Genomic DNA, 18699 nt, shown 5'->3' on the forward strand with positions numbered 1-18699 from the left:
AAAAAAAAAAAAAAAAAAAAAAAAAAAAAAAAAAAAAAAAAAAAAAAAAAAAAAAAAAAAAAAAAAAAAAAAAAAAAAAAAAAAAAAAAAAAACCGAAGAAAATGGAGAGAAACATTAGAAAAGCTTGGGAAAACTTGGGAAAACTTGGGAAAACTTGGGAAAAATGGAAACATGAGTAATATGAGTAATATGAGTATTGTGATTATTATGTACGATATATGCGTGTATGTGAACTGCAACCATCTAATGTGAGTATTATTGACATTGCATCAAGACAGCGGATATTAGTAGTAATAGTAGTTTAGATGCTGTGCCATAGCAAGTCAAAGACGGTCCCCTACTTAATGCTCTCATCCTAATCAAAGAATTACGTGATAGGAGTCTTGTACCGTGCTCTTATGGGGTATATGCTGTAGTTGGTGGTTTGTTTGCAAGGGGACATATGCTTAGAATTGAACTGACAATAACCGAAGAACTCTATTGCACAGAGAGAGACAACTCTCTTTGACGTATGAGAATTATTGTAACATGAATTTCAGACAGGACAATAAATCAGATCGAAGTATTGAAGAAACGTAATTACCAAGTCTTACTGCAAACGAGTCGGTTGAACGACGTTGTAGTCACACAACATTGACATGACCACGTTTCATGTTGAATCAAACAGCGGTCACGAAAAGTAGGCGGGTGTTTCACGGTGCAGAAACCGTAGCATCCTTGGAAAGCTTCTGCTCTTCACAGAGCTTCTTTGCATGCTTCATAAAAGACAGCAGTCGCTGGCGCCGGTAGTAGATGTTTGTCAAGTCGATATGTGCGCTGGCCTCCGCGTCATTCTGACCAGTGATGAGTATGAGCATAAAGAATGTCTCGATAATGCTGGGAGGCACGTTCGAAATCAACTGTCCAGTGAGACTCCACTTCATCGCGCTTGAAGCGACAAGACAACCAATGGTGAGGAAGAAGCCAGCGATAACCATTGTAAGATGGGAGCTGACGACATTCATCCAGCGGGAGACGCGCTGGCTCAGAGACGGGCGCTTGGTGCTTCCAGTTGAAGGGATAGCCACTGACAGTCCCGCGAAGAGTCCCAAGTCTCCCTTTTCCACAACCCGAATCTGACGATGGATGTACTGTTGCACCTTGCCTTGGATGTTGCGGAGGACGAAACTGTCGAACAGACCAACCAACCCTGCATACGTGCCGATGAGCAGCCACCAATTACTGTTAAAATGAAAAATAGGTCCGACAGCTGCCCAGGCGATGATTACCAGCACGAGGAAGATCATGCCGACCAAGGTGCCAATGACGTCGGCGTAGTAAAAGATCAACACCTGCAGGAAGTTCTCCTTGGGAGGCAACCCAACCTCCCTCTGGTTCGGCAGGTCATCCTCGCTGAGGCGACGAAGCTCCTTCTCGAGAGTCGCATCGAGTCGGAAGATGGCGTCCAGGCAGATATTCGTATGTTCGGCATAACATTCCCGCAGACAGGCCAGGAACGCAAATACCAGTACCATCAGCGCCGATGTCGCGTCGTTGATGTAGAGTTGCCACCGATTCGACCAACTGCAATGCGGGCCGAATCCCAGCCAGATGAAAATGCAGACCCAGTAAAGACCGCCGCTGACAACATGTCCGAACGTCTTGGCCGAGACGATGACGCACCGGGCAAAGAGAGACTGCGTGCGCCCCTGGTCCAGCGCTTCGAGAGGCTCAACATTGCACTTCTCGGAGACACGACGAATCCCTTCCGCTCCCAGCTTCTTCTTGACACTGGCGATCATGCGTTGATGACTGTTGCACCGAGACTGAATCTCAATTATGGCTTCGCGCTGCTCAGAGTACTCGCGGAGCAGCTGGCGCATGAGGAAAGAATCGAACACATAACATAAAATAGCTTGAACGTCGGAGATAGCAGCAACCCAGACGTCCGAGTTGCCGAAACGAATGCCCATCAAGGCCCACGTTAACAGGCCAGCGATGATGAATAGAAAGACTGGGGCCGACCCAGCCAGCCTGACTGACGCATCAAGCCAGCGGTCCACCAGTTTCGGGCTCGCCTTGACCCTGTACCCGGAGACATCTTCAGTAGTCACCACGATAGCGGTATCAACTTTTACATCCTTCCCATTTGTCACCCGCTGCGTCTCTGCCGCCCCCTCAAACTCGCATCGAAAGACAGGCCTGAAGTATTTCATCGTGGTCGACCAAAACAATCACTGCTGGATGTTAGATCCAATACGGAGCAATTGTTCGGGCCTTCAGGCTCATTGACCCGCAGGGTAGTTAAGGTGGACGAGTTGCGTTTGCAGACTCGCGAGAAGATTGCAGCCCAGCCAACGCGCCTGGGATCGAGGAGGAGATGATAGAAACAAGAGAGTCCATAGAGCGAGGATCAGCCATTCAGAGCCAAAGACCAGACACTTTGTGTCTTGGGATATTGCAAATTAGTGGGTGAGTGAAAGGAGGAGAAGAGAAGTGACGAGAGAAAGACGGAGGAAACAAGATTATATTCGATAAGGGAAAGTGCCTGTAAATGCCGACACCCAGACCAGGCAGTACACCGGCATGACGGGCAGCGCCATTATTCTTCCTCTTCCCACCAGCACCATCGTGTTTGTCTTGAGACGGTTCGCTTGCGTCTTTTTTGACTGGCCAATGAAAGGGAAAGATTGTTTCCCGGGTAAAAAGCTTAATTGTGCTCACGAGAAAAAAAAGTCCAACTTTAGCGGGGCTAGGCAGCAATCTAAATTTGCTCAATCATATCGCGGTGATATACGCTGAACCGCGTCGAAACAATGCTATTTCCACTCTGCCATTCAATGGAAAGGCGCAATGCAGAATAAGCAACCCTTAGAGGGAGGGAGTTCCTGACCCAGAAATGCCCTCCTCTCCAGTAGATACTAGTCTAGATAGATAACCCATCGTGCCCACAAAGCCCTTGCTCGAGTCCTAATTGGTTGATTTTTCACGCTCCCGTCGGTGGCAGTGCGTGTCCTGTGTTAGTATAGTAGTTTGTTAGTTATATAAGAGTAGAATGTGGTTGATATGTTCGAAAATTTGCTTACTATGGCTATACCAGACCGATCGAGGAAGCTTTCCTCAGCCATTTCTCTAGAGAGGTATAACACGTCGCATCGCTATGAATTCCTTTATAAGTTCTTAAAAAAACTGCCCACACCCCAACCCCAAAACCTTTCTGGTTTCTCTCTCATGTATGGTCCTGTAAGCCCTGCCAGTACGGGATTACACAAAAGCATCTCAAGAATTGTCTTCGCATTCATCAATCATCCCACCCAACAGCAATGACTACTGAGCCCCCACGACAGATTGCCTATGTCTAAGTAGCCTTGGCGGCACCTGACTTGAGAGCCCAGTATCTACTCTGATTCTGGTAGTCCGGCGATTCCGAACCTTCCTTTATACACCGGTTATTGTTGCATTTTGACCCGCTACAGAGGAGGAACCCACCATAGAGCGATAGGAAAGGCACTCCCATTCACGTCTGTCGGTACGGTTCTGTTTCCAGCCTTACGCCCGTGGTCAAGCAAGAACAGGATGCAGATATGCTGGAATTAACAGGAAATAGCATGTGAAAGCGCCCGTCCGTATGACCATAGCAAGGCCCTATAAGCCCTAAAAAGCAATATTTCCCTACCGGGGTCAAAAATTGCCTGTTAGATATAGTCTCGTGCCTCTATAATTGCCGCACAACAATTTGAAGAGAGGGCCATATAAGACCACTACGGACCAGATTAAGGTTTCGAGAACTAAATGTCTTGATAGGTTTCTATTAACAGATATTCATCTTGGTAAACTACCTTAGTGGACCAAAAAAAAAAAAAAAAAAAAAAAAAAAAAAAAAAAAAAAAAAAAAAAAAAAAAAAAAAAAAAAAAAAAAAAAAACGACTACGACCTAGGCCCCCGCTTTATGAACTGCATTTCATCGATCATATTTAGTCTGCCTTGCAAAGTCCATCTTTTGTTCATTTCCGAGCAGCCATCAAGCGGCTCACCATCAACATAATCCATCGCAATATACCTCATCATATCAAAATATTGACATATTGTCCGTGACTTGGAGAGACCAATGGACACAAGGAGCTTGAAAGTGCTATTCAACGAAGCATCTTCGCTTCACAAGGTACCATAATGCCATTGTCGGCCGCCTTTTACGACGTTATCCATGAAATGATCGCACTAGCGTTATTTGACTGGATCGACATTAACGAGGGGTTCCGTGGCAGCAAGGGCCGAGTGCCTCATCATCCAGAAGAAAATACCTTGCTTGAGACTTTACCGTGACCTATCCTAGGAAATTTCTGGCCCGCCCAAACAGCTTATATTTTTTTCGATGTGTTCTTATTGATGGTCATCAATTCATCTATATGCCCTTCCCTGGCTGCTTTCTAGCTCTCTACGAGTCCTCGGCTGTCCTCTTCACTCTCTTGAGCCAAGTTCCCAGAAGAAAACTGCCATCGTTCAAGTCCCTACCGTTTTCGAAAATTCTAGTAACTCAAACCAAAGTCATCCACGGGCTCGCTCCCGTCAGTATAGTTGATACGATATGGATCGGGCCGGTAATAGTTTGTTTCATAGCTGGCAACTCTCTGTCTATGGTTTTACGTCTCAAGGTGATAAGTAACCCCTTTTCTGGCGCGTCTTAGAGAGCTGGTTACTGGCCCCAGAGCTTGCATTAATAGCAATAGAGGCAGGCCGATGTTGCGGCTTGGTTTGCCAAGCCAAGGATATTGTGAAGCATAGAAGGGTCAGATAAGGTGCCGTAGAATACATACAGGCTGAGTGCGTGCACTATATACATCCTAATTAGGTGATGGTCTTTGGGGGTAGAAGAAATAGCCTGGAGGAGCAGGCCGCCACCTCATAATGAACGAGGAGACTTTCAATTTTGGATCTTCCAGAGCTGTGAGTATTCGTATATTATCGCACCTATCTGTATTTCACACACTACCAAATCATAAGATCATAAATATGTTCAAGGAAAAAACTGGCACATACGACCACAGGGTGTGGAAAATAGGGCTTCCCGTCCGCTCAGCCGTACTCAAGCCACACGCCGGGAGGTTAGTAGTTGGGTGGGTGACCACCAGCGAATCCCTTCTGTTGTATGTATAGATTTTTGGACTTTTTACATCTTTCTCTACTTATTAAAGCGTATCTAAATACTATTATAATGCCATATATGCGTTTCGTGCTGATGTAGTAATTGTTTCTGTCCCGGGGACGGAAATGTGGAGGATTGAAATAAATGGGTGGAGGATGAGAAATCAGAAAATAGCTGAAAAAGCTCTCATGAAGTTGTCAGTAAAGTGTCAGGAAAGCGCCAGGAAAATGGCAGGAAAATGGCAGGAAAAGTGTAGTGGAAATGCAGTGGAAATGCAGTGGAAATGTAGTGGAAATGCAGTGGAAATGTAGTGGAAATGTAGTGGAAATGTAGTGGAAATGTAGTGGAAATGTAGTGGAAATGCAGTGGAAATGAAGTGGAAATGTAGTGGAAATGTAGTGGAAATGTAGTGGAAATGTAGTGGAAATGTAGTGGAAATGTAGTGGAAATGTAGTGGAAATGTAGTGAAAGTGTTAGTAAGCTAAGTCCAGGTTGCCATATTGTAAATTAAACGATTACGACCAGCAAAATGTTCGCTGATTATAGCATACTTCTGGATAGTATCGCCATAGGCTGCACAATCGTAGTGTATTACTATGAATTGGACGAGTCTTAATCCCGTAGCTCCCAAAGCAGGTCATTCCCTATCTGCTAGCGTGTAGGAGAACTACAAATAATTGCTTATTAAGATGCTATGGGACAGCCAACTGTGATAGATTGGATGGTCATGAATGAGCTCCTGGTGCTAGACAACTGGCGGTGTGTGAAACCCGTCTCACTGACTAGAGCCTTGTCATTTTGAGTGGCTGTTGAACTTGAGGGAAACAAAACCCTGCGTTCAGAGTTCAACAAAAAGGATACTTTGTATTGAATTTTGTGGTAATAAAAGTACAACAAGGGTATGTGATGAGTAAAATTAACAATATGTATAATAGGAGCGAGTAAGTAAGCTGGAGTGAGCAGGAGTGAGCAGAAGTGAGCAGAAGTGAGCAGGAGTGAGCAGGAGTGAGCAGGAGTGAGCAGGAGTGAGCTGGTGTGAGCTGGAGTGAGCTGGTGTGAGCTGGAGTGAGCTGGTGTGAGCTGGTGTGAGCTGGTGTGAGCTGGTGTGAGCTGGTGTGAGCTGGTGTGAGCTGGTGTGAGTAGAAGCGAGTGGGTGCGAGTAGGTGTAACAGGGAAATTAAGGGAATTAGAAAAAGCGGGGAAGTTAAGAAAAATAAGAGGAAATAGGGAAATTGGGGAAATAGTGAAAATGGCAAAAAATGTCACATGATTTCTACGCACCTTCCTGTTCTGCATGGTTTTACCACCTGCATAGTATAGCTGGCTTCTAGTAGAGGACCTCCTCCGTTCTTACACCAAACTAATAATCATACAAGAACACTTCGTGTAGAGCACTGCCACAAAGTAGGCGAAACAGACGAAATAAATAATATGGTCAAAATAGACCAAATGGGCGTAATAGAGAAAGGAGAAATATCTAAGGTATATTTATGCTTAGATGCATGCAATGAGCGAGATAAATAGCAGCAACAACGGCGGTCAGTAGTAGAAGTGAGTGATCTACACATGCCTCCGAGCAGAGCTATGATCAGTAAGTACCGCATGTGCGAGCTCAGGACAGGTCTTCACCACGGGTTAGAATCGTGATGAACAAGTATACACTTAAGTATGAATGAGTAAAATATCAATGATCAATGATGTTCATGTTTTCAGTCCAATTTTCAGCTTATCATGTATTACATAGGACAACCCTTATCCCACTGACCTTCTACAACAACCCTATCTTCTCGCTAGCCCTTTCTTTCATATATCAAAGGATCCATTACAAAAACACGAAAATACTAATATACAATTGCGCTGTTGACCTAGAGTGGCGTCTTCCCGAGAACATACGACAACTCTCTCGCCCAAGGAGTAACCATACATTGCTTCCGAACACATATTAGATCTGGCCAAATTGGCGGCAAACATAGAAGCCCCAATAAGATCAGTTCAGACAGTGGCGGCACTGATAACAGATCACGGCTGTAGATGTATAACTAATACACTCGGATATTAATATGATATATGCCTAGATTGTATCGGTCGGGCTCACTCACGCCTCATGTATATCTACTCTTCCGGATTCCAAATGATGATGGCAGGGTAGTCACTCCGATGTCCGCGGCCAGGTCCTCACATCATGTCAACCTCCTCCAGAGTCACTTAACAGTTTAGGAGGGCATATATACCTCTGTGAATTCGATAAAGAAGATTAATCCGTGGATGTCTTCTTCTCATTGTATCGGCAACGATGATGATAATCAAAAGCATGATTGCAAAGCTGCCAGGTTCTTCGCCTGATAGCAAAGACCGGTTTGACGAGGTGCGTACGGAGAGAGTGAGAGGAATGCGAAATAATAGAGAACTACTAATTGAATGATGAATGATCTTGATGGTAGAATGGGGCAGTCAATGCTGGACAATGGTCCTTTATATAACTTTCAGAGTGGCTATGAGGAAGAAATTTCTAGTCAGATGAATAGATTCATAGCCCCGACTACAGCTAAGTCTTTCCATTATGCGTATGTCGGGTCCCATATCTGGACTGGAGGAATTGATAGGCATACGGTAAGCGAACGGTTTGTAAAGGATAAGATTGTGACCACAACCCTACCGCTCTCGAATTTCTTTCCCCTGGTACTTCTCGGGATGACTCGCTAGCGTCTGTGCGGACGTCTCGCACCCGACACAATGAGCTCTCAGGATGAGCTAGTTCAGGTACAGAGTATACCGCCAGACCGGAGACGGGGATCGGTTGGTATCGTCTCCACTCTACGTCGTGCCCAAAGCGCAGTCGAGATTGGCAGGGTGATACCGCGCGGCACTGAGAAAAATCGAGTTGTAGGAGGCGCTATTAACATTGTGCTCCAGCTATACCGTGCCGTAAAGCCTTCAAGAATTTCATCAACATGGCGGCGGGTCTTGATCACTTTCCACTAATGCGATTTGATCGCTCCAGTTTCCATTCTTCCAACCGGTGATGGGATTAATCTTGGAGTTACGTATAACTCATATCTACGTAAGTATCTACATCAAGATCAAAAAGCTTTAAATGTTATTTTTTCTTACAAAGGCCATCTTTTGGATTGGCAAAATCATCTATATGAAAGGCTTCGTCCACGATCACTTCAGAATGTTAGGCGGATTTACTATATCGTAAGGCAATTTCACCACGGCTCCTCCCGAAACGGGAATGTCCGCCCGTCTTCGGCTGTTTGAAATCCAGGAGTGCGCAAAATGGTAGCAAGTAACACCTGTGGTATACTGAAAAGATAGGGAGCTACAGTCCTGTGGAGACGTCGGGAAGCTTCGGCACTATCTAGCCATCACCGCAAGGCTGGCGGCTGGGAAAGTTTCCTAGGAAACGTCGCTATGGGAAACGCTCCGCCTCATTGATGAATCACGCTAACCTATGAGTCAACTTCATGGATTAACATCGTACATTACATATCAGCACAACCTGAGAAAGATAGGAGACGGAAGGCGTCATTGAACGATTCAGTCTGCCTACACCAGTTACGTACAATTACCTTTGTGGCTGCTCTAGACTTATGCATAAAGAGATAAGAGGAAAGCTAATTACTGCACATGGAATTTTTTCTGCAGCAGGCTTTAATGAGGAAGTGGAGAGAGCGGACCTCTGCCGGGTCTTTCGAAAGTACGACGTTACTGCAGATTGCATCAAGATGTGGATTTCGCCCTCGCGCGGCAGCACTCCGGATTCTCCATGAACCAGATGTGCAATGGAATTTCAGAGAAATTGTCAGGGTGCTGCTCAGCATTGTCTGAGCATAGCGTCGGAACTATGACCTACTTCCTTACATGATTTTCATTTGCAACAATGTCATTGTTTACTTCTTCTTCTTCTTCTTCTTTATAAGAAATAACAATGTGTCGAAAGATCCTTGAGAAAACCACTATTTGACCACTCACCGATCGAAAAAATAAAAGGAAAAAAATGAAAAAGTAAAGATATTGAATAAATGATAATTGAATAAATGGAAGAAAATAAAACAGCCTGATAGATCAACAAAAGTACATCGGGCATATTACGACTTTGAGCGGGGATGAATGAATGCAGATCACTTGAGCACCAGAAAAAGGGTTTGCGCAAACCCGGAGCTGTGAGCTGGGGTCGAATTTAGCTTGTGCGGAATGGAATGGTTCATCAACCAGCTGTGGCACGGGATTGTTCCTGAGCAATGGAGATTGCTTGATTGATCTTGCCTCCGGCTTTGCCAAGAATCCAAATTAAGTCGGTCCCATAATTTCTTATTTCGCAGATCAACGTGTCGAATATGTGTTCGTCCATAGAATGTCCCTACCTACTTACCAGTAGTGAGGGCTCCAGCCCCTTAACATCATTGGCTCTATTCACAGCCAACCAGCAGAAAACCCGAGCCCTGATTATGATTGGCCTTGGCCTTGGCCTTGCTTGCAGTAGACGAAAGGTTAATTTATTGCCCGACTGAATCTTTCTGCTAACCGCACCGGGGTCAACGGGGTCATCGACTGCCGCAGCACACTCTATGCGCTTTTCCTCATCGACAAGGTCGGTCGGAAAGGTTCGCTAATGTCCGGTGCCAAGGGGACCTGGACCTTGCCGGTGATCATGGATGCGATCATTAGAGTCTACGGGTCGGATCTGTTTCATTATTAATCTGCCAGCTGGGCGGAAATTGCATTTATTAAAGTCTACAATATTAACTTTCTGTACTCTTTTGGTTTATTTCTTTATTTCAATTATAGTTAGATCATGCTAATGATCATAGAGCTCTTATTGGATGATCCTGCCATCAGAGATTTCAATCTATCCATACGCTTTTCGTAAATGTCCCCTCCCTAGTAGGGAACATAACTCGTAGGTCATGTCATTTCTCGGTTTTATCGGCTCTTACACAGCTCAATTGATTCCCACTCTCCCTAAACATATTTCCCTAAGTCTTCTTCAATCCCCCCGAATCTCCCTAAATCCAAATAGAATCCGAATTCGAGTCTTCCCCAATCTAGCTAAACCCTCCGAATAGTCCCTCTGATATCCACCCCGGCTGTTCTATGAGAGATTTTACATTGGCAGAATGGAATTTCCTATTTGGGAGTATATCCAAGTTCTGTGCTACTTCCCTCATCTGGCTAGAGTCCCACCCTTTGCTTGGATTTCACTTGAGATCCCTTCGGAACATGGTCTGGAACTGTCCGAACCAGTCAGCTAATCATCCATTTTCGTTACGTTTCTAATCGCCCTCCCTATGATCGCTGCCGCCACCATTACTATCGCCTTTTCTCATCGCCTTTTCCTGGACCACCCCCGGGCCACCCCAGCCCCCCTGACTATCTCGGACGGTCTTGGATCACCATTTCCCCGTTCTATTTTCAAGTTTTTGTTCTTATTTTACTCCTCTTTTCTCTCCATACGGAACAGTTTCCGCTGATCGAAAGTAGATAATAGTTTCACGCCATGAATGTATCTAGTCATTGTCTAGTCATTGATTCTATCGCCAATTCAGACCAAACACAAATTCTAGCTTCTTTTAGTTAGCTTGCTAAATTTCTTCTGGTCATATGATAGTTGTTCTCTACGTATCAGTTGTGTTAATGGCTGCCTATGCGTATCTACTTTGCCTGGTCATGCCCGTTGGGGGCTGGGCCGCTAGACGCGACACACGCGTGATGAGCTGGACCCCCCTCGGACCCGGAGTTAGGGCCGCGCGAGGGAGCGAAATCCTTGTACCTGACCGGCGTAGAATTTTCTCTGCTGCTCCATACAATCAAACTCTATCCTACAGTCTCCACAACTTAGACAGTCCATCCACGCACACCTCACCTCCCATACAGCAAATCCCCCCGTTCCGCAATCGTCCTCTGACACTTGGCCAAAATCGCAGCCTGACGGCTGACCTCCGCCAAACTGCCCACGACTTTCTGATTCCCATCAACGAACCCATAAAGCGCATACGGAATGCCCACATCCCGACAGAACTCCAGCACGAGCTTCTGTGTCCTCCGCAGATTATGCCTCGGGACACGAGGGAACAGATGATGAATCGCCTGGAACTGCAGCCCACCGTGGATGAAATCCAACCACTCGGGACAATCAATGTCCATGGTTGTGCGGAGCATGCGCTGGGCGAAGGATTCACTGGGTCCGAGGTCCATCGTTGACATGGCGAAGTGGGAGAGAGTGAATTGCACGTGTAGCGGCATGGTGACCATATGGCTTATCATGACGAAGAGGAAGCGATCCCAGGCTGTCGGAATACTGCGGTATACGAGGCCGTAGCCGAACCAGAGCCAGAAGATGAGGTTGCCGACAATTTCGAAGTGGCGGTGCCACCAGGCTGGGCCTTTGCGGGGGCCTTGGCCCTGGATGAGGAAGATCCAGGATTGGACATAGAGGTTGAAGCGGCCGAACATGAGGACGGGGTAGTAGAGGTAGGCCTGGTAGGCGACGAGACGGCTGGCTGCGCGTGTGTAGGGCATGAGGCGCTCGTGGTAGCTGGAGAAGAGGTTTCCGAGGAAGCGGTGGTTGACGGCGAAGAAGGGGAGGTGTTGGTTGTCTGGGTCGTGTTCGGGGGCGTTCGTTACGATGTGGTGGACGTTGTGGGTGCGTTTCCACCAGCCCAAGGAGAGGCCGCCGATGGGGGCGGCGATTATCATGCCGATGAGGCTGTCGATGGTGAAGTTGTGGGTGATGGCTATGTGGGCAGCGTCGTGGGCGGAGAATACAAGTTGAGACCAGAAGAAGCCAAGGAATATGGCGCTGGTGCAGTACCAGCCATGGTGGAGGAAGAAAAGCATGGTGCTGAAGATTAGTGAGCAGCGTGCGAATTCTTTGGCGTAGGCTATGTAGTTGCAATTGTAGAGGCCCTCGGCTTGGATTTGGTCGTGGAGACGTTGGTACTTCTTTATGATGTCGCCTTGGGTTGCTTCGTCAAGGGATGGGTAGCGGGTTAGGGTGAGGCTGATTTCTTCCTTGGTTTGACTGTCTAGAAAGGTCATTGCTTCTTTGGTGTTGAGCTCGGTTGCTGCTTGGTGCACTGGATTGAGGCGGCCGTCTTCATTGTTGTTCGGTGAGTTCTCGTCCGTAACAGATGAACTGTGTGCATTTTGCTTGGTGTTGGGAGGTGCCTCCTTGTCCGGATACGGTCTGAACTGTCCACCCTGGATGGGAGGCACAAAGTTCCGCCATCGCCCCTCAACCCGGCCGATCTGGTACCGATCGGCCATTTTGATAGTCTCCTCTGAGTGGAATCTGCCCCACAAGTTAGTTTGAGCTACCTTTCCAAGTCACTGAACATGTGCATACACGGTGAATTCATCTGTTGCGTCCTTGCCGACCATGTGTTGGATAGTTTTGTGACCTCCCGGATGGTATGGGATCCATGAATCGACACGTAGCACTTTCTGATCGACAATCACAATGGATTGTCCTGCAGCAATCAGGCCCTCGATTTCTCGAGATGAGAGGATCTGGTCTTTTCGGGACTGGGCCATTTTGCTGGATTCTGGTTGAAATGCAAGTATGTGCCACCGGTAAGCAGGGAACATCCTCCCAGTGGTAGGCAGAAACATTGGCGAATGGGGGAAATAAGTAAACCGGGTGGGTTTATGGGACTGTGCGGCTCGGGATTCGGGAGGCAGACGACGCGTGGTGGATCAGGATCCCGCAATTGTCAGATTTTAGTCCCGGAGGGTCAGACGATTTGCGGCTTTCCTAGGATTGCTACTGGTTTTTGATCTCTAATTTAGGTGGGTTTCTCTGATTTCTCATGGGCTATCCTGTATCTAGTATGCTAAGATGGTTTAGCTTACTCGTAAATTCGCTGATTTGGGAGATTACTTGTGTTACTTAGGGTATCTCTAGCCATTCGCTATATCCGTTATGCCGAACTCCCTTGGAGTTAGGATTTGCTTTTGATGTCGCAAGACACTATACAGGCTTGCATACTTATACAGAGAGTTGCCGATATTCAAAGCAGCTGAGAATATGTTAAACTGTATACAATTTATATTAGCCTCCGGAAAGAGTCACATTCCTTCTAGGCTAAGGAAGCAAAGCTTTTCTACCACTCTCACAGCTACCCACAATGCGGGGATTTTATGGTATCAGCGATGGTGATATTTGCCTGCTACAGAGGGTGGCAAATCAAAGGGTGGAATAGATTGCCGATCAATTCATTTGAGTCACTATCAAACCCTAGTAAACTTGAGCTACGAAGGATTTTACAAAATTCTTTGGTGCCACAGAAATTACCGAATAGAGGATAGTGGAATACCGCCATCCTTGCCGATCTCTACTACAGCCACATTGGCCTGGCCCTCTTTCACTTGACGAACATTCCTAGTAAATTATTCAAACTAACCTGACATTCAATGTTCGGAAGTCCCAATCAAATTCGTGATCACATCACCACTGTCTCAAAACAGAATCAAATGGCACAATGCAACAACAATCAAGCTAAGATCGACCAAACTGTCAAAGTCTGTGTCTGACAATCTCACCAGTTACAGCCACCTCACACTCAATCAAGCTCTCCGACCACCGTTCCGCCGTCCAGATGTTCAAAATGCAATATCCCGCCTTCCCCAATAGCCGCCGCCACTGAGATTCCGTTCGCTCCATCCCCGCAAAGGCCGCCATTAAGGTCATGTCGAGCGATGTCGTCTGCCAGTGTGCCCCCTGCTCAGCCACGACATACTCATTTATGAGGAGCCGGCTAATTCCGGGGATCATGGCAGGTTTGAGCTGGTCGAGGATTCGATGGCAAGGCTCGTCCGGCCAATCGTGAAGGATGGAGTGGAGGAAGTACGCACGAGCACCTGTTTCACTTAGTTTTGCAATTAAAGGAACAAGGCATTGGCAGAAGTAGAAAGAGGAATGGAGATACCTTTGACTGGCTGCTCCGTGAAAAAGTCATGTGCCATGCACTCGATCGAGGGATGCAAGCCGGTAGCCTCAGCCAGAACCGCAGGCTGGTCCTGCAGAATTAACCTTCCTGGAAGGTTTGGCCACTTGGTGCAGAGTTCATTCAGATCATGACCTTTCCCACCACCCACATCAACTAGCAACACGTCATTATTGCCTGTCGGAAACTGGTGCAGTAGTCGATCAACCGGGTAGAAACCCGGATCCATCCAGCTAGCGTGGCCTTGATGGTAGACCGACATAAGATTGTTGAACTGCGTGTTGAGGGCGGGATTGTGGGCGAGATGTTCGAAAAATGCATCTGTAGTGTTAAAGGCCATTTGAAGGGGACAATGGCGACCGTCGGTGGGATTCTGATAGTGGTTTTGGCGAAGGAACTTGGGAATCGTAAGATTTGGAGGGTACATGGATCCAATACTGTTGTTTTCATCAGCTACAGTACAGATTGGAAGGACCGTAAAATAACTGACGCTGCTGGGAAGGAGTCGGAGTACTTGGTATGGGCGAGCGTGAAAGAAAAGCCATTGGTAGTATACTCGCCGGTTTTCGTCTCAATAACGACATTGATGGCTCCCAGGTGTCTCATAATGCGCTCTGTAATAATGTTACCTCTAATTGAAGTGTCTAAAACGCTGGTCACGTACGAATCAGGACGAGGTCGGCCCCGGTGGCGCTTGCCAGTTCCTGGACGGACTTGGGCTGGCCAGCTTCAGCCAGCAGGCGAAAGATGCCCAGGTCAATGGCTGTCTCGATGGCAGCCCATCCGGTAGACTGTGAAGATGTTCAAATAATTTGCTTAGATGAACAGAGGAACTTAAAGCTTACACTTCGTAGGAAGTACCGCCATATCGTCTCTCGTGGAGTTTCGACCGCAGCTAGCAACGATTCCGCAGCATCCACCAGTTTCAGCCGAGCACCGGATTGCCTCAAAGTAAATGCTAGGCCAAAGCTGTTGATCTGCGAGATCAGGTTGGGAACTTGGTCCGGGGTATTAGGAGCGACTGCGATGCGGTCGACCTCGGCCATCCTCTTGTCGTCTTCGTGCAAGCTCATATCTGTATTATAGTAGTCGAATGTAGAAGGCTAAGGGAGGTGAAGGAATAATAAGAGTGTGAGTTAGTATACAACTAAATAGGAATATGAAGATGTACTTCAAAACATATACGAGGCGATGGCCTGCAGTGTAACAGAACAGAGTTATAGACCCCGCTCCTCTACAGCGTCAGATGCTCCGCTGACATGACGTGTTGAATAAGTCAGATAAATTATGATAATCATAATCAACCTGGTAAAAGTGATAGACAACAGCGGATGGCTAAATAGTTTTTCTGCAGAAGAAAGGTCAACATAAGAGTCATTATAGGCATCACTGCACAATAGATCTTCTTGTCATTGCTCCCACTATAGAATTTAGTATTCCCTTCGCTTTATACCTGATGAACACAAGATATGCGGACATGCATATTCCCTGCGGAAACCTTTGCATACTAATTTCTGAATGTGCAGATGACACTTTCAGGAACATGTTAGACAACCAACCCTTTACTAAATACTGTGTAACATACCCCTGTTTACATAGAATTGACAATGATGGGTCTTCATGTCTCCTATTTGTTATCCGAGATTTCCCACTTATCTTTTGCTCATGATACCAATCTGTTGCCAGTTCTGTGGGCGCGAATACTACTCATACAACTGTAGGCATTCCCCCTGGCTTAACCGTATACCTGATTAGTATATATTCAACTGCCTCAGTAGAATTGTTGCCAATGATTATTATTTATGAACATCTTCAGAGAGTAATATATAACAAGTACTTCATAACAACTCTACAATGAGAACATACGACAAGGCTGGCTGAACGATGAGTCTCCTGTAGCTAAACTATATAAGAGAAATAAACTTTCTAAGTCAGGCTCTTGGCTGTTTCAAACTTTCCAGTAAGTAGAATAACTTCCCTATAAAGGTCCGATTTCCCGGTATCACAAGGTGTAATATTCTAGTAAGAGTCACAGGGAATGGCAGTTCTTAGAAAAACATCTAGAGCAAGGTAGTCATCAATGAGCTCTTCTCTGATTGTGAGTAAGGATACACTTATTATATAATTACCATTGCTTTTGAGAGAGTTCGCCATTATTCTCGATACGTTGGGATATTTGAAGTTCGCATTTATGACACCTATTCCTGATAAAGTATCGTGATTGGACTATCTACTGCAACATTACACTCGTCAAATCCTGAAGTAGCTGATTGATCTACGACTTTGGGAGAATAATGCATTCCTAGGGACATGTGCACTGCATTTGGTTGACTTGTCTGTGCCTAGTAATAATTCTACTACGAAATTTTTATTATTTGTTACCTTCTTGTCTATTAGTTTCCTTATATATCATATTTCACCTGGACCTTTGCCGCAAAGATAAAGGATCGGGAAGACGACAACACTGAAGGGGATCAGGGCAGAAAGGAAAGCTACCTACATTCCTTACATAAAAGGAACATATTAACAGTCGCAAAGTATCAGCTCTCTGGATGCACCTTACAAAAGTTCACGATCAAGATGCGAGTAGAGAGATCCCTCTCACAGACACTGGTGGCTGTACCTACTGCTGAACCAACCCCGTAATCCTCGCCTTGACACACAAATTCCCCTTCTCAGGATACGGGGTCCCAAAGTCACGCGCGAATTCAATAGTCTCTCTAGGTGTATCAGCCAGCTCCATATCAAACATGCGCATAAGTGTGGCAATAACAATGAAAAGCTCCGCATAAGCCAGCCTATACATGGCATTTAGCTACCAAACAACCGTCTTATCTCAGAAGGTATTGACTTACTGCATGCCAAGGCAAATCCGAGAACCCTTGGAAAAGTTCACCAGATACCGATCCAATCGCTCTCCCTTTTCAGCAGCTCGGATCCAGCGTTCGGGGTCAAAATCACGAGGGTTGGGAAAGATGAAGGGATCCATAAGAATGAAGACGTGGCTTGAACTGAAGAGACTCTGTTTGTGTGATAATTAGTGGTCTGGTACGGGTTGTTCTGGGGAAGATAGTACGTACACCAGGGGGAATAACATGTTCCTTGTAGACCAGTGCCTCTGTAGGGGCTACTCGAGGCATTCTGGACGATACGCCTGTTGAAAGACGCATGGACTCATTGATGACACCGGACTGTATTTAGCAAGGATTAGCGTCCAGTGTCGACCAAGGGACTCGGAAAAGGACATGATACTCACCAGATAGGGCAGCTTCTCCAGCTCCGTGCGACCCACCCGCGTATCCGGTGTAGGCATCACGGTCTTAAGTTCCTCTCTTAATTTGAGCCGAATATCATCCCTCGTAAGCAAGTGATAGGTCCCGACAGAAAGCGATCGCGCTGTGGTTTCCGTTCCCGCGATGGCTAGAGCAAGCCCCTCGTTCATAAGCCGTACAGGCGTCCGCATATGTGCTGGCATGTGAGGCCCGGCAATGGCATCCAGGATGGCGCCCCTGCTGTTACTGACCTTTTCATCTTGCTGCACGGAAGTCTGGTTCCTCTCTAGGGCGGCCACACTTCGTGCATACAAATCCTCTCGCTCCTTCACTAATGTCACTGCAGGCTCACTTACCAGGCGCAGTAACCCAAGCGGCATTACGCCCATGATGACCTTGATGAAGGGAAAGAAATTGAGAATATGAATCCCTCTGAAGAATGCGTTGGAGGCATCCCGTACGCTCTCATTAAATCCTTCTGCGTCAAGGTTGCCCGGGTTAAACCCAAAGGCATACTGGTAGATAACGTCTGCGGTTAGGCCTGCAAATCCGGCGTCCAAGTTGACTACGTTGTTGCTCTGGTATGCCTCTTTGTAGGTTTTAATAATCTTGTCCAAGCTATCGTGGATGAGGTACTCAATATTGGAGATGGCCTGCTTCGAGAAAAACTTATCCAGATGAGAGCGACGCTGACGATGCGTTTCAGGTGTGATGCTCGAGAAAACGGCGCCGTCCAGGTCAAACTGGGCTATTTGGACAGGGTCTTTCTCTCGACGGCGAGCACGGGAAGTGTAGATCTCTTCGTAGTAATCTGGGTCATTGATGTGGACTTCATCGGGGTTGATGCGAATGACGGGGCCTGAGTGAAGACATGATCATTAAAGAGAGGTTAATAGGGATAAAGTGGCAACACGTACCGTAGATCTTGTGCAGGCGCTCAATTTCCCAGACAAATTTTCCACCTTTGATAACATTGTAGTAGAACTCGTAACCGTAGGTGATGGCTGCTAACTTGGGGCCAGGGATTTTGTGAAGGGGATGGAAATACAACAGATAAACACTGCGGAAGACATAGTAGGCTAATAGGCCTATACCTAGCCATGCGTATACAAACATGGTGGTGGTTGAGGAGATGGAGGGGGTTTGATCGGGGTCGATTACAATGTCAGAATCTCACTCGGGACACGGGATTGAGACAAGCCTTAAGAGAAGGCTATAAAGAATGGGAGCCCCCCGACTCTTGGACAGCTGTTTGAATCAGTCTGCCGTCCCAGAGTGGACGTCATGAGTCGCTTATGCAGAGCATCTGCAACTTGATTGATAGCGCACGAACCATCTGTGCCGCCGTTGCGGGTC

The 18699-nt window shown here is 46.6% G+C and overlaps 5 protein-coding genes across 5 annotated transcripts; 1 reads left to right on the plus strand and 4 right to left on the minus strand.

Moving 5' to 3' along the window:
- Positions 1-428: 428 nt before the first annotated feature.
- Positions 429-2484, minus strand: BDQ94DRAFT_149069 (Low affinity iron permease-domain-containing protein). The gene has a single exon (XM_026767309.1). The coding sequence runs from the start codon at positions 2194-2196 to the stop codon at positions 694-696; it is 1503 nt and encodes a 500-aa protein (XP_026623155.1). The 5' UTR covers positions 2197-2484; the 3' UTR covers positions 429-693.
- Positions 2485-4145: 1661 nt separating this feature from the next.
- Positions 4146-4844, plus strand: BDQ94DRAFT_149071 (uncharacterized protein). Its single transcript, XM_026767310.1, has one exon. It carries the CDS (start codon positions 4387-4389, stop codon positions 4663-4665), a length of 279 nt encoding a protein of 92 aa, XP_026623156.1. The 5' UTR covers positions 4146-4386; the 3' UTR covers positions 4666-4844.
- A 6141-nt stretch (positions 4845-10985) lies between these two features.
- On the minus strand, positions 10986-12659 carry BDQ94DRAFT_161452 (fatty acid desaturase-domain-containing protein; the record flags this gene model as incomplete). The annotated part of the gene is made up of 2 exons (XM_026769387.1): positions 10986-12417; positions 12472-12659. The coding sequence occupies 2 exons, from the start codon at positions 12657-12659 to the stop codon at positions 10986-10988; spliced, it is 1620 nt and encodes a 539-aa protein (XP_026623157.1).
- Positions 12660-13641: 982 nt separating this feature from the next.
- On the minus strand, positions 13642-15144 carry BDQ94DRAFT_173118 (o-methyltransferase; the record flags this gene model as incomplete). The annotated part of the gene is made up of 5 exons (XM_026772097.1): positions 13642-13985; positions 14054-14508; positions 14562-14685; positions 14736-14862; positions 14917-15144. 5 exons carry the CDS (start codon positions 15142-15144, stop codon positions 13642-13644), a joined length of 1278 nt encoding a protein of 425 aa, XP_026623158.1.
- Positions 15145-16694: 1550 nt separating this feature from the next.
- Positions 16695-18459, minus strand: BDQ94DRAFT_161454 (cytochrome P450; the record flags this gene model as incomplete). Its single annotated transcript, XM_026769388.1, has 5 exons — positions 16695-16869; positions 16927-17093; positions 17152-17262; positions 17328-18202; positions 18261-18459. The coding sequence occupies 5 exons, from the start codon at positions 18457-18459 to the stop codon at positions 16695-16697; spliced, it is 1527 nt and encodes a 508-aa protein (XP_026623159.1).
- Positions 18460-18699: the final 240 nt, after the last annotated feature.

The sequence above is a fragment of the Aspergillus welwitschiae genome (genome assembly GCF_003344945.1).
Source record: "Aspergillus welwitschiae strain CBS 139.54b unplaced genomic scaffold BDQ94scaffold_31, whole genome shotgun sequence".
In the NCBI taxonomy this organism is placed as follows: Eukaryota; Fungi; Ascomycota; class Eurotiomycetes; order Eurotiales; family Aspergillaceae; genus Aspergillus; species Aspergillus welwitschiae.